At 42.4% G+C, this 15,653-nt stretch overlaps 3 protein-coding genes across 3 annotated transcripts; 1 reads left to right on the forward strand and 2 right to left on the reverse strand.

The window, feature by feature from the left end:
• Positions 1-2,387: 2,387 nt before the first annotated feature.
• Positions 2,388-3,959, reverse strand: kctd12.1 (potassium channel tetramerisation domain containing 12.1). The gene has a single exon (XM_075479260.1). It carries the CDS (start codon positions 3,769-3,771, stop codon positions 2,905-2,907), a length of 867 nt encoding a protein of 288 aa, XP_075335375.1. The 5' UTR covers positions 3,772-3,959; the 3' UTR covers positions 2,388-2,904.
• Positions 3,960-6,183: 2,224 nt separating this feature from the next.
• acod1 (aconitate decarboxylase 1) lies at positions 6,184-8,658 on the forward strand. Its single transcript, XM_075479259.1, has 4 exons — positions 6,184-6,336; positions 6,730-6,819; positions 6,902-7,101; positions 7,598-8,658. Exons 1-4 carry the CDS (start codon positions 6,259-6,261, stop codon positions 8,550-8,552), a joined length of 1,323 nt encoding a protein of 440 aa, XP_075335374.1. The 5' UTR covers positions 6,184-6,258; the 3' UTR covers positions 8,553-8,658.
• LOC142396475 (glutamine amidotransferase-like class 1 domain-containing protein 3, mitochondrial) lies at positions 8,622-12,567 on the reverse strand. The gene is made up of 4 exons (XM_075479261.1): positions 12,326-12,567; positions 10,059-10,230; positions 9,752-9,950; positions 8,622-9,168 (listed from the first exon to the last, which is right to left on the reverse strand). Exons 1-4 carry the CDS (start codon positions 12,518-12,520, stop codon positions 8,973-8,975), a joined length of 762 nt encoding a protein of 253 aa, XP_075335376.1. The 5' UTR covers positions 12,521-12,567; the 3' UTR covers positions 8,622-8,972.
• Between the last annotated feature and the right edge of the window lie 3,086 nt (positions 12,568-15,653).

Here is a 15,653-nt window from a genome sequence, read left to right on the forward strand (position 1 = left end):
ACCGTATCCGTATCATTTGTAATTTTTTTATCATTTCATTCAAATTAAAGCTGATTATGTATCTCTTTCAGGGTATGAAATTATGCTCTCTGGCTGAAATGTATCAAAGACTGCAATGGGACTGAATGTGCACACCTTGCAGCAGCTTGAACAATTTTTTCAGCAGTGACAGTCTTCTGCACACGTTCTAGTATGTCTGCACCCACAGTCCACAGACATGCAGGTCTGTGAACTGCCTCTGAATTGCTCATACTGTTCGGTGTGTAACTGTGGCTGTGAGTCAGTCGCTGCTCATCAGCTGATATCTGCGACAGACTGGTGACTGATCAAAGGGTATTTTCCTGCACTCGGTCCACAGAAAATTGGTTCAGACAACAACAAAGTAGTTAATATTGTCTCGTGTGTTTCTACACTTTCATGACAAAAGAAAAAAAAACATTTAGAATTTTTAACTAAGCTGAAGTGGACTGTGGAGGCTTCATCTTTGGATCTTTGTTCTAAATCAAATCTCAAGAATGTTTTTTGACCAAAAATAGGATTGTAAGATCATCTTTAACTGTTTTATTGTAGGTTTGTTTTCTAGTGTGTAACATATTTATTCAAACCAAAAAGATAAACATCTTGCAAATTGAGATTTCTATTCGGCAAATAATGAGTTAGATGCACTATGTCTGGAATTTACATGTGCATGTTTGCCTCAGACTCCTCAAACAGTCCAAAGTCATGCATGTTAGGTTAGTTAGTGTTTCTATGAGTGTGTCAGTGGATGGATCCCCTTCACTCTGTGTTGGACTGGTAATTGACTGGTGACCGGTTCAGAGGGTATAGTCAGTGCAGAGTATAGCCAGTGGATGGACGGGAGATCATCCTGACTACTGTGTTAAAGAAGTGAGTTATATTTGTCTCGGAACAATGATCACAGTTGGAGCAGCTGTTACTTCTGTGGTGTGTCTCCCAGTTGGATTATGAGCAGCAAACCTGCATTAAGCTGTAACATGTCCACAGGCTTAACTCAGACACATAATGGGGAGCTGAACTAGTGCTGCACAAGCGAATGTCAGCACATAGCTAACGTACAGGATATCTGGTATCTGGACTTTCTTCTTTTGTATTCATTGATTTTTATTTTTTATTAAAACATTTCAATTAGAAGCTTGAATTGAGAATGGCATTGCTTTGTTAAGGTTGGACCATGTTTTCAGACTCTGGGCTGAGTCATCATCCTATTTGTTGGTTTACTGGTAATCTGAACACTCCCCTCAGCTTAGTTCAAGTGTCTGGATATTGTTTAATAGTTGATTAAAAGAGGGGGCACATTTGGAGACGCTCAGGTGTTATGAATAATTTTAATGACTCAGAGTCAGCCTACAGGAGCCAGACATTTAGGCAGCGAAATGGAATTAGTCCATCTTTATTTTTACACCTGTGCTTTAACTGCTGTAACTTTTCAGAAATGTCTAAATGTAAATATCTATACAGATAATAAACTATTACAATGCACTTACTTTGAGCTAACATTTATGTACAAATATGCCCACGGGGATCCGCATTCCAAAAGGTGATTTCATCCCTACACAGACAACACATTTTCTCCAACTTTTCAAAGCCAAACTGAAGCAGCTTTAAGTATTCAGGACATGCGACCAAATGCTACCCCCAGCACCCCTGGGAGCATATCATTGGACCCCTGCAGACCCCCCACCTGTCCTCTAATCCTAGTTACGGCTTTGAATATTCCCTTTTTTTTTCACATCTGTTTTGATGGAAATATATAATCAAGGGCTGGCTGCACCCTGGCCAGTCATCGTCTCACCATTTACCCTCAGTCCCTGGAAGACTGCGCCCTCCTATTTGTGTGCAGCTGGACCCTTTCATTATTTACACTTGAAATGATAATGACATCATGTGTGCACAGCTGCACTATTTGCATCCATACGACATGCAGTTGAAAGTGAGTGACAAAATAAATCGGTGGAAACAGATCCTGCTGCAATATTCACATGCTGACTATATTCAGATGTGGAGGCTTCGCTGCTCATGTGAATTAATAGCAAGGAGGAGATGAATAGAAAATAGATACAGTACTTTAAAATGGCAGCGTATGAGAATGAAAGTGCCAGAAAATATTGTAAAGGAGTCGTGAGGACAACGAGTACACACGCGCTGTTGTGAAACACATAGAGCCTTCTGGGTGAAAACAGTGTGACAAATTTTGTTGAGTTGGCAGCTTCGTGCCATGCAGGGGTGAGAAATCTGGGCAGGGCTTCACTCTTTGAGGCTGACGCTTTGATTTCCCAGAGTAAAAGGTTTAAAAGGGTTGTAGGGAGACGAGTGCCAGTTTTGTACACATTGTGCAGATGGTAAGAGGAAAATGCTTGGCAAACAGCTGAGAATGAAACAGTATAAGATTTTATTTAGTCTGAACAGTATATAACAAATACAACCAACACTCCACGTACACTTACAATCATTGCAGTGAAAGAACTGCTATAAGAGCGTAGAAGAGATTACAAAACTTGGCCAAACAAGTTAGCCTAAAAGTTACAATGACACTGAATACTATGTGCTGCCTGTCTGCTCCTGAACACTGACATGAAGTTCTACAAGATTAAGGTGATCCTGTTTGTTGGTGTTTGCCCATTAGTACTTTGGATAAGTGTCAACTTAAATGATGCTCTGCTCACTTTGAACCGCCAAACTGTTTGTAGAGCATTTAGTTGTGAGGATTTAGAATCTAATTTTGGGGTATTTTGCATCTGATTTACTGTTTTATCTCACCTTTAATCAGCCACTCAGCCTTCACAAACGTTGCCATTCAGCACAGCAGGTGGTACTTTTTGAAAGATAGTTTCCCTCTAGACTATAATATGTGTATTTACAGCAAAATGGCGTGAATACTGTTGGTTATTCCCGGCAGAATACATATTCGGTGTAGCTTGTCCAAATTTTGTCCTCGTTTGGATCATTGCTGGTGTAGGCGCAGGTGCCCGTGGAGCTGCAGGCCACCATGTGGAAGCCCGCCTCTGTCAGCTTGTCAAACGCCTGCTCTAGAAAATTATACTTGAGATAGTAGCGGGATGTGTATCTCTCCGGGGGCCTGTCCGGGTCTCTGCTCTCATTCAACGTGTCCCCAAACACTTCTTTGGCCAGAGACGTCTTCCCGCAAACGGTGATGCGCGCCACTCTCCTGAACTTGGCATCGGTTTGGATATCTCTGCCAATAGTGTACGACCCGCGGTATCCTATTGTGATATAGCCCGACTTTCTGGAGTCAAGGGACGGGGAGCGCATGGCCCCGCTGACAGACATGGTGCGCAAAGTCTCGATGCCACCGGAGGAGCAGCACTGCTGTGCGCCTTCCTCTGTGTCGCTCTGGCTGATTTCTTCGCTGATGGAGTTGTCCTTACTCATCCGCGGACTGAGACGTTTTGCGAGGTCCCGCAGCTGGAAAAAGTCAGCCTCCCTCTGCAATCGACTTCTCTCGGGGAAGTAGTCCGGAAGGACCAAGGTTAGGTCTCGGAGATAATCAAGAATGTAGCGGAACAAGAAGCCGTCCCTGTCCAAGAAGAAGCGCCCTTTGCTGTCTCTCGCCAGCTCCTTAGGTGACTTCTTACTGAACATGTTCCACAGGAGTGAGTCTGGGACGGCAATCAGAGTTTTGTGCCTGGTCACATAAACCTGTCCGCCGACATTAAGCTCGATAATCTCTGAAAACAGGGCGCCCGGGTCCCCACAGCTGGACGCTCCGCGTTCTGTGTCGGCCAGTGCCATCTTCTCTGAGCTGCAGCACTGACGAGGGATCAGCGGAAAGATTGAGTGCCGTCAGTCAGCGGCTTGCTTATGAAGCCTGGGTTTACCATGTGCGTGAGCGCGCGTGCACTTGAGGCCAACAGATATATTAACATTTAACTCCTGAGTTGCTGTGTTGTAAGGGGCTCCTTTGCAGTTCTCTTTCGCTCTTACACACCTAAAGATGGAGAGAGAGAATAATCAAATCCATGTGTAGCATACCAACCCAAAAAACGCCCACATTTGAGTGTATCATTTTGCTTCTCTCTGATCTACCTACTCAAATGTGCTTATCTCTCTCTCTCTGATGATTTGATTCCTCAAATAAACCATGTTGTTTTCTAAGGAAAACGGAGAACCCTTGGCTTAAGTTGTTCCTTTGAAGGGACGCTCAAAAAATATGGAAAGAGTGACACCCATTGCAACTACAATGGAAATGCACCCAATACAAACACAGTCAGCCCTCAAAGGACTGTTTGAGGAAGCAAAAACATGAGAAAAAAAAGAGCTCACAAAGATTAAGCAGCAAGGGTTTAGTAAAAGATTGCTATAATGTATTGTAATTGTATTTGATAAGTGTTTTTGCTTGATGGTTGTACAAAAACAACTGGTTGTGAATTTGTCTTTTTTTGTTGATGTCACTGATATTTGATGTGTTGTTTATGATGCATCCAGTCTAATGACATAAGAGAGGTATAATCATTTACGCTTTCAGTCAGTTGGTTACTGTAACTCTCACAGGAGTTGAGCTCTCGGTCAAATCCCCATAAAAGGTCAGTCACTGTGAAGACGGCGTGGTTCATTTAAATGACAATAGCATACAGCCCTAGTGTCATAGACTCAAGGTCATTTTAATTATGGGCGGGTAATCCAAGAGCTTCTTCTGATCTTCACAAACATCAGGTTTTAAAAGAGAGCACAAAGTGAAAAGTGGATGGCTCCTGCAACAGGATAATAATCCAAAATACAATTCATAATCCACTGTGGACTACCTCGAGAGTGTTTACAGTCTCCGAACCTTTACCTTTGTTTCCATTTCATTTTGTGATATCTTGTTGGGAATGTCTACATGTCATTGTTAGTTTTATACCTTTAGAAAATTAGGGCATCTCGATCTTTGTTAGTCATTTGAAGTTACAGTAACAGTAATTTTGAGCAAACCTATCTACTGCTCAGGCAGATCATTGGCAACTGCATCATATCTATTCAGATTACACTGTTTGCACTTCATATTTTGCACATATCCACACAAACACTTTAGTTTTGTCTAGTCTTGTACTGTATGAGATTGTTTTGATAATATCATTTGGAAGGTCAGAGCATATTCAAATGTTCACGTTTTCCCTGCTTTCTATCTTTGTACAAGTTATTTTTTCTTAGAGAAAAGACACACTTGTGGTTTGTGACTAGGATATTCACTTCCTGCACCACTACAAACAAGGTCCAATCTACCAGTTTGTTATGACCAAGCTTCGTCATGTGACTGTAAGCAAGTGACTTGGTGGAGCCTCGTGACAAATTTCAGTGTCGAGAACTTCCCATCGCTGAAAGCTGAATTTCCACCCCCTGTGATCTCAGAAAAAAAAAGATAGATTGTGAAAGATTGGGAGCCCACGTTATTAGATAAAGAAATAAGGTCATGTGGTGTTTTTGTAATGTTAGTCTAAGAAAAATCCATCAAAAATGCCGTATTGCTTTGTTTTTAGGCAAGGCAAGGCAAGTTTATTTGTATAGCACAATTCAACTACAAGGCGATTCAAAGTGCTTTACAGATACATTAAAACAGTAGAAATAAAAAGCATGATTTAAATTTTAAACAAAAAAGAAAGAAATAAGAACATAAAATCAGTAGTTAAAATGTGATTAAGTTTTGAAACTCAAGCTTCAGACTCTACTTTGGATTTAAAGTAGAGTTTCAGTTCTGTGATCAACATGTTTGATATTTTCTGTGCCAACTACCAAAATCAGTTTTCATATTTGAAATCAAATGCAGTTTTCATGCTGAAGTATGTCATTACAGCGATGCAAAAAGTTTAGTAGATTTCCCAACAGACTACAGTTCCAATCAGTAAAAATGATAGGGTCATTGTGAAAGTACTCAGTTCTCTCCAAGGGGGATTTAGCCACTTTGGAAATTTTGTTGACCAGCCCTCAGACAACGTGGCAACCTATAAAGGGCCGCTGGCTTTAGATGTTTTGTCACTCGAAGAAGTTGCTGTGAGCAAACGATGCTGCGCAAGGTATTGATGGTTTGTCACTCTGTAGACAAACTATTTTTGTATTTAAAGATATTCAATCTATCTTAATGTTTTGGCTCAATTAGATCCACAAAATCTGTCCTGTGTCTTGGGAGCTTTGCACTAACAGTGTTTTTCACCGCTCCAGGGTATTACAGAAAGCTTCGGCGCTGCTATTCATGCCGTCGGCACCACTCAGCTGACACATGATGTTATTAACAGGAGCAAAAGGATGATGCTGGACACCCTGGGTGTTGGGTTGTTAGGAACAAGGACAGCTGTCTTCAACAAGGCTCTCAAATACTGCCAGGTACAGTAAAGTGTGTGACTGAACAGCAGGTACTCTATCTGCAAACACATGACACACAAAACACCCACAGAGAGAGACTTCAATTGACAAATTTAGAGCATCACATAGATTTTTATCAAATTTTAGTTGCTAACTGGTAATTCGGTATAAATATCATAAATAAGTTTTCTCTGCTTTTGTTGTCAGTTTCATCCATTTTCCAGTTTCCATCTCATTAGAGGACGTGTCCTTCTGAAATTACTCATCTGCAGATATTCAATTGTCTGTTTCAGCTGACGCTTTTGTGCATTTGTTGTCAACAATTATTCTCCAGACATATTGTTCATTCATCTGTGCTCTGTGCTCCTTCATTTTTATGGGTACATTCGCTTATCTTGGTTTGTCTGAATACAGTTGTTCACATCTGGGCAGAGGAGCAGCGTTTGGGGCAGATCAGACATCATTCTCCCTCCTGATCATGCCGCATTTGTCAACGGCATCGCGGTGAGTTTGGACACATAAAATCTCAGACACACACACAAATTTGATCTCAGATGAAGAGCTCTGTCACTCTGTCTGACATCAGGTTCACTCCATGGACTTTGACGACACTTGGCACCCAGCCACTCACCCCTCTGGCGCTGTGCTGCCTGCACTGCTGGCCCTGGCAGAGACACTGCCCAGCCGGCCCTCTGGTCTTGACCTGCTGCTCGCCTTCAATGTCGGCATCGAGGTGCAGGGCAGGTTGATGCGGTTCTCCAGAGAGGCTTACAACATCCCTGAGAGGTGAGATATTAAAAAAGAAAAGTCAGTTATCTGTCCAGTTGCAAGCTAACGTACACTAGAAAAGTATGAGCGTTGAAGGGCCCTTTCTATCAAATTACAAAAAGCACAATGCCGACCTCAAGTGGTAAGAAGACATTAAGATGGTTTTGAGTTTTAAGTTTTAGAATTTAGAGGTGGATTTTTGTTTCTACAGCAAGTCCTCTCTCGTCAGATTAACTGTTTTGGTAGTAAGTAGTAAAAATGTCCACAAGAAGTTTTACAGCCAGGACTCCATCTGCTATTTTCAAATGGGAGCAATTAGCCCCCTTATTTTCTCAGTTAATATCATAAGAACAAAGCAAAGCTGTAAACTGCTGTTGTGTCTCACACACTCTAAGACAAAGAGAAGCAACAGTCACATCTGAAGAGCAGTGGACATTTCCAGTCATTTGAACTAAAAAGGTTTCAGGTCTTATCAAGTCATGGCTTAACTCTGGTTGTTTATCTGCATGAACAGATTCCACCCTCCCAGTGTTGTTGGGGTGATGGGGAGCGCAGCTGCCTCAGCTAAGCTCCTCGGTTTGTCCCCTGCACAGTGCAGTCACGCTCTGGCTATCGCAGCCTCCTCCGCTGGGGCCCCCTTAGCCAACGCTGCCACACAAACCAAACCTTTCCACATTGGCAATGCCGCTCGGAGAGGCTTGGAGGCGGCTCAGCTGGCCCAAATAGGACTGGAAGGAAATCCAGCTATACTTGATATGGACAGCGGGTTGGGGGTTTACTACAAAGACTACAGCCCTTCAGCGATGGAAGTGACTGGAGATTTTAAATGGATTCTAGAGGATCAGGATGTGGCATTCAAGCGCATCCCTGCTCACCTGGCCATGCACTGGGTTGTGGATGCAGCTCTGGCTGCCCGCGCCAAGCTTCGAGACACAGTCGGAAACTTTGATCTCAGCCAGATCCGACGCGTCACGCTGCGAGTTCCTCCATCCAAGTACATTAACTGCCCCTTACCTGCCTCGGAGCATCAAGCCAGGCACTCGTTTCAGTTCAACGCCTGCACGGCTCTGCTGGATGACAAAGTGACGGTTGCCTCCTTCAGCCAGGCTCAAATCAACCGGCCCTCTCTAAAGGAGCTCCTCTCCAAAGTTGAGCTGGACACCCCTGAAGATAACCAGCCCAGCTTCGACAAGATGTACTGTGAGGTGAAAATAGAAACAGCTAAGGGGCTAAGCTACAAAGCCAGATGTGACACTTTCTATGGCCACTGGAGGAAGCCACTAAGTCAGGAGGACCTGGTAGAGAAGTTCAGCGTTAACGCATCCTCAGTGTTGTGCACAGAGGGAGTCGAGGGGGTGATCGATGTGATAGGGAACATTGAGAGGGTGACAGAATGCTCAGCTTTAGGTTCATATCTAAGAATGACAAGTAATTCACGTGAGCAGAAATACAGCATAAAAATGTTCTGATATACAGTACTTGATGAATACAGCACAATATTTCAAGAAAATATGGATTAAATAATCACTCTGTAAATATTTTGTACAATTCCTTTTATTGTGTGTGTGAAATAAACTGAACTGAAAAAGTTTATTGTTGTTTCAATGCATTTTGTGAAGACTGCCATTGCTCATACTTGATTTCCTAACATTTGATATCGTTATTTGGAATCACTGCATCGGAATACGGTCAAATGCATGAAGCAGGTTTTCATTAGACAATAGATATACCCAAAAATTACACCACGCAGTACTCAGGACTAACACAAACATAAATATTTCAAGAGTTTCTGCAAGTAATTTCATCAGCTCAGCAGGCTTCTATTGTTAAATTCTCCACACGCCATTATTCTTCACTATGATGCCTCAGTCTTCTAAATATCAGTCGAATCAGGCAAGCTTCAGGACCCCCTGCACCATCGATCCAATACCGTCGAATATCTCGTGGATCGGAGCGTTGCACATGAAGGCACTGGTGGTGACCAGCTTATTCTTCTCGTCCACGTGGCTCTCGCCAACGCTCTTGCTCACGTGTTTGCAGCCCAGCTGGTTGATGGCTGCAGCTGTGTCAGTCGTGTCCGGGTACCTGAAAGAGAGAAGATGTTTGCTTCGGGGCAGTTTCTGACAGCGCCCGAGGTAAATTCAGGCTTAAATCTGGGTTCTTTCTTTTTTTGCTCTAGGAGTCCTTCCGATAGAGAATGCAGCGTTGTCAAACATAGGTTTGTTCTGGACGCCGTATTCATTGTGTTCTCGCTTTCCCTGAGGCTGTTCCAATATCAAAACATCTTTATTGTTGATATAGTGACAAAAGAAAATGAATTCATAGGTGTTGTTAAGACCAACTAGGACACATTAACCAATTTTGTTAACACCTTAAGTCCGTCTTTATACAAAAACACACACTTTGCCGTTTCTAAATGGAAAGAGTATGAACTGCTCGATGAAAAAGAAGCCGTATTTGCGGTCTACAACACACACACACACACAGAGGCCCGGCCATCGAGAGTTCATAGGTGTTAAGCGTCTTTCCCAAGGACCCATTCAGATGTTCCTGTGAGGAAATGAAAGCAGGAACTGATCTGCTGAGCCTCCTGTCTGTGGATGGTTCTTAACATTAAATTGTAGTATCCTACATGATCTCATTTCCAGATCAACCCCGTTCAACGTACTTGTCGTCCTTTTCGCAGCCGACGGTGACCTCGCACCCAGGGAACACCTTGGCAGCCAGGACAGGTGAGATGCAGCAGAGGCCGATGGGTTTGCCGTCGCTGTGGAACGCCTGGAGGGCAGCCTTCACCTCGTCGTTAACAGTGCAGTCCTTCCCCTCCACCGCCCACGTACAGAGGTTCTTTGCTGCTCCAAAACCGCCTGGGAAAACACCCAAAACAAGGTTAACTCGTGCCCTCAATCCCCGGACAGAAATGCGATTTTCGTGGAAAAAGAAAAGACAGGACCGCCAAGCTGCGACGAACGAACCTGGAAATATGACCGCGTCGTGGTCTTTGACGTCGAGTTTAGAGAGATCTTGGATATCTCCGCGGGCGAGCCTTGCGCTCTCCACCAGCACGTTTCTCTTCTCCTGGGATGGTTCACCTCTCAGGTGATTTACCACATGCATCTGGTCAATGTTGGGCGCAAACATGTGCACCTATGAGAGATAAGCAGCAGTGTTTCATTGACATTGAGAAAACCAAAACTTTTAATTATAAAAAAATTATAAAAAGCTGTAACTGGGCAATTGTTAGAATAGGGAGAAGAAGAGAGGAGCTTGCCTTTACAAATGACTTAGAAAGTAAATTTTACTTTTATTTCAACACCCATTGGTAAAGAAGTGACCAGTTAGCTGTTAAAATTGTGATGAAATACAATTTTACAGTATGATCGGCTTTCTTTGCAGCAGGCCTGTCAGCTGTACCCCAAGAGAAGCCCACAAATGCCAAATGGCTCAAATTACCGCTTCAAATATTTTAGGTTTATGAACAGGTTTCACTCCCGTTCATAAACAGGAGTGAAACCTGCATCTGTTAATCCATCTGTAAGTCCTGTTAAAGGACATCCCTTTAAAGAAAGAAAAAAAAAAGGCATGTGCAATAAAAGCATGGACACTAATAAATAAAGATAAAAAGTTCTACATCGTTTTCATTTGGAGGGTGTTTTATTGTCCCGCCAAAATGGCCCCGCATAAACGGTAGACTAATGGTGCTTATGTGATCGTGCTTGTGGTTCAAATCTTTGGTCTGCTCAGTCTTTTTACCTTCAAGCCAACTCAGCAGGGGGACAGGAGAAGTAACACTTACTTTGGTGTGTAATGTATTTATTGTCCAGTGATAGACACGCTTTAACAAAAGCCGGAAAACTGCTCAGCCTATCAGGGCCAAGGGGTGTAAAACTAAATGGGTACCACCAGAGACACAGTTTGAGCATTTATTTAGTCCAACTAAATGAAAGAGCAACATTTCCGGACAAACTGCACAGAGGAACGTGCATACTTATGTTGGATCTAATGAACTTCAAAGGTGGGAAGTCAGAACTCGGTCATTTTCGACTTCTGTCCAGTAACAAATATGTATCATGAAGAGGCTCCTTTCCAGGTTTGCTTTTCACCCAACTACAAATAAAACTGTTTTTTTTTTTAAGGAGTTTGCATTTTACTTGACTGTAGAAAAACTGATGAGCTACAAACTAATGCTGCTTGGATCCAGAGCAACAAAATAAAGACTTCCTGTTTGTTGTGCAAGTTCCCTTTCAAGGGGCTGATGGTCAGTTGGTTGAAAAGCCAATCGGCAAATGAGGAAGTCTGGCTTCTTGCGGGGTTTCCTGTGATAGTTCTCAGCCTGAGATCAGAAGAGGCAAAACCGGGAACTGTGACACTTCACTTGGATGTAAGAGACCATTATTACATGGAAGTGTTTCACATTATTTTTGCACAGGAGACAAAGTGTTCAGTACACATTAGACAGGATTTAGTGATATCCCTAGTGGAAAACCAGAATGAACGGGAATGCTTTCAGACAGGTCCTCAGTCTGGTCCAAGGAGGCAATTAATTAACCCTTTGTGTAGGAATGTCCTTTAGGAATGTCCTGGCTCCTTTTTAAATACCTGTCAGCTCAGCTGTCTAGTGTTTTCTAAACGAAGTGAGATCCGCATGTAGATATGTGGTGAAGACGTCGGTAAGAACTGCGAGAAACTTATTTTTCCAACGATAAAGACTGACAGTTCGGTCAGAACTATGTAGAGAGGGATATTATTAGCTGGGTTGCAGCACATATATGCCACACTATGGTCAAATACTCAGCTTACAGGTGTGTGACGTAAAAAAACCTCCTATGATATCATGATATGCGAGCATGGTCTGGAGACACCGCGTGACGTAGTGGTTTTTAAGTGGCATAAACAAAATGTCCACAGGAGAACTTCAAATGTACTGTTGGATGATTTTCTCAATCATGAGACAAACTCCTAAATTTCGGGTGCTTTGGTTTACTCTGGCTGCACGTTAAACTGATCAAATATCAGCTGCGCTCTTGTTCAGCAGGTTGTAGAGGTCAGAGCACTCACGCGGGGTCGCAATAAAAACTGAGAAAACTTGTGATAAACTAACCCTGCCTGTGATGCGAAGGGGCCATGCTGGAGGTTAGGTGTGACTTGGTTTTGTTTCACACTTTCTCAGGCCCCCACTCACACACTGACCACAAGCTGCTGGGCTGCTGCAGATTACGGATGGAAGCAGTTTAAGACTTACACTTGCACCTCCCCTGCTCAGATGGACCAAGACAGCGGAGGCCTCGTGGATCTCACTGCCGTCGTAAACTCCGCAGCCCGCCAACACCACAGCTACGCGTTTCGCCATCTGTGCGGAATAATAACTTTTGTTCACGCTCTGCACCGTCCTGAGCGTCAGCAGGTTGCGGCCACAGTGACTGAGCAGGGTAAGCATGGCGGACTGTCAGCGGAGAGGACGCCCCGCCCTTCCAACTTCTTCTTCTTCTTCTGCTCTTTAAATCAATGGCTCGTGTTCGTGCTTCAGCGCCATCCTGTGGGAAACCTGGGAACTACATAGGTATCTATCCATCCGTCTGAAGTTCCCCACCTGATTTCTTATATCAAAACGCGACAAAATCATGACATGTGATTTATCTGACAACATATTAGATATTTGCAACTAGCGGAAGGATGTCATGAGGTGAAATTGTCCTTAAAACATTATGTAAATCGGGCCACTTAATTCGATATTGATTAAAAGTAATACTATGTAACTTCTCAAAAAGCCCACTATGGAGCTCCCCCTACAGGCTTGGAGGTAATGTACGGGTACACTGTCGTAAATACAACACCCTTTCGCTTTCACGTTTCACGTTTGTTGACGAACCGGCGAGGAGTCAGAATGTGCAAGCTATGTCGACCGAGAAGGTAAGAGTAATCAAATGTACCTGGGAGCGTGAGAGAGGTCTATTTGTTTTTGCAGTAGGTGTGCCAGAAAACAAGTCGAAGTACTTCCGCTCAGCTCTCGGGCCGGTCCAGCAAAGTTTTTTTTTTTTTTTTTTTTTTTTTTTTAAATTGAAAGTTTTCATGAATAACAAAGCATACTGACAGTCAAAAAATAAAATAAATAATATAACATGAAATAAAATAAAATAAATAATAGCAAGAGAGAGGAGGGCCTACATTACATTAAATCAAAGCTACACATTATTTCAATTAGCCTGTTGCTCTTTTTACTCTTCATACATTTTAAGGATTTACTGTATAAAGACCACTCATTTTTAAATGCGCTGAACACAGGACTTGTCTTTATACATTTACATTTGTGTAAGAGATATTTTCCTAAACAGATGACGACGTTGATCAAGAGTTCTATGTTTTTATCTTTGTGTAAGCACCCATATTTAATTACATTCAAGTCAAAGAGAGGAACGGCTGGAATGTATTCACATAGCCAGTCGTACACATCATTCCAAAAAGTGTTACTGTACATGCACAGGAAAAATAAGTGATCAGTGGTTTCTACAACTTCACAACAAAATATGCAATTGTCAATGTCAATATTAAACCTATGGTTGAGAAGCTCCCTTGAGGGGTATATGTCATTAAATATTTTGAAATGTAGTTCTTTTGCTTTAGGAGGGATTGGTAGATTTAAAGAGAGTGTACGCAGCTTTTTAAGAGTATGTGAGTCAATATTTTGGAGATTGTTTTTACATTGAAAAGGAAATAAGTAAGATGTGAATAGTCCACGTATAACTTTATTAGAAATATTTTTACTTATAAGGTCAACTTCACCAATTCTTAAAATACTAGGAAGGTCTGGAGTAGAAACAAAAGGTGTTGAGTTTTGGACCATTGACAGAAAAGCAGGAGGGAGACATTTCATGATCTTGTTGTATTGTTGTCGGTTGCATTGAAAGTTGTGTTTTAAACAGAAATTATCAAAAGGTAAGATATTTCCGTGTTCATCTAACAGGTTTGTTGTTGACCAGATGCCCCTCTCCAACCATTCGCCAAAGAATATGGATTTGTTTCTGTGAAGGATATATCTACAATTCCAAATGGGTGTGTTGTGTGGTGTAAAGTTGTGTTTGTACAGAAGATTCCAGTACAGGAGGACTTGAGAATGAAAAGAGGATAGTTTCACAGGCAACTTATTTGGGATGAAATCACAACGCAAGAGAAAATGAATACCACCAAGTTTTCTAAAGATTTCTCTAGGGACACAAAACCAAAAACTGTTGTTATTAACAAGGAATGAGTCAATTCTGGACCTACTTGAGCCATCTGGCTTAAACCAAGAGAATTCTTTTTGATCTTGATGTAAGGAACGCCAAGGATCTATCAAATTGTGAAGGTTACAGAAATTACACAGATGAGGATTATAGTGGTGGTTAACAAACTTACTGGGGCAGCGGTCTAACCATTCATCATGAACCATATTAAAGTCACCCCCCAGTATAATGTTGTCTGTAGGGTAAATAAGTTTAATTTCTGTGATGATATTGCTGATTTCAGAGAGTAATTCCTTATTTTGGCTTAAGTTGTTGTGACCATAGATGTTTCCCAGAATAATAAAGGAGTGTTCAATTGAAAAAAACACAAAGAATCCAATGTCCATCAGAGTCTTTTCTGGTGGTGAGAATTTTCCCAGGGAAGTTGTGCAGAAGAATAGCAGTACCAGCAGAGCGATTGGTACCGTGACCAAAAATGATTTTGTCGCCCCATTGGTTAGACCAAAACTTTTCATCAGTTTCTATGGAGTGAGTCTCCTGCAGTAAAACAACGTTTGGCTTCTTATGTTTGCAAAAAAGAAAGACAGCTTTTCTTTTGATATTGTCTCTTAGGCCCCTTGCATTAAAAGAAATTAAATTAAAATCTTCTTTGAAAGAAAACATTAGACAGTAACAATAAGGAAGAAAAATAAACAGTAACAATAAGGTAAAAAAATAAACCTTTGAACTTGGAAGTAAACTTCAGGGAGTCACAGGAATAAACTTTTCCTGTAGGTAACTTGGCAAAAACGATTCCCCTTTAAGTGATTGATTCAAAAAAACATGTCCCTCAATACTTTACCGAATTATGTGGCCTCAATGGCAACCCCGTCGATGTAGCCAATCGACCCTTTGTAATAACCTTGCTGACCAGCCTCTCTTGCCGCCTTGATCTGTGGCCACACAGCCTCTCTTCCCTTCTTGTCCTCCGGGAGAAGGTGTTCGGCGAATTTGATGTTGAGCTTCGAGCACACCTCCGAGCCCTTTGAGAGGCGCCACAGCTCATCTCGGAAGTGTCGCATGGTGAACTGTATGATGATCTGCCGGTGTTTGCCCTTTTCCTTTTGGCCTAAGCGATGCAACGGAGTCGATGGCAAAGTTGATCTTTTCTGACCAGTGTGGGGCGATCTGTGCGATGACATGGGAAACCCGTTCCCGTGTGTTTTCGCTATCCTTTTCCTTGAGCCCGCGGAGCTTCAGGTTCCATCGTCGTTTGTAACGCGCCAATTCCACCACCTTGTCTCGGAGGTCAGCGTTTTCTTTTTCCAGATTAGCAACTTTTTTTTTAACAGCAGCATTTTCCGATTTGCA

Source organism: Odontesthes bonariensis, chromosome 12, assembly GCF_027942865.1.
Source record: "Odontesthes bonariensis isolate fOdoBon6 chromosome 12, fOdoBon6.hap1, whole genome shotgun sequence".
Taxonomy (NCBI): domain Eukaryota; kingdom Metazoa; phylum Chordata; class Actinopteri; order Atheriniformes; family Atherinopsidae; genus Odontesthes; species Odontesthes bonariensis.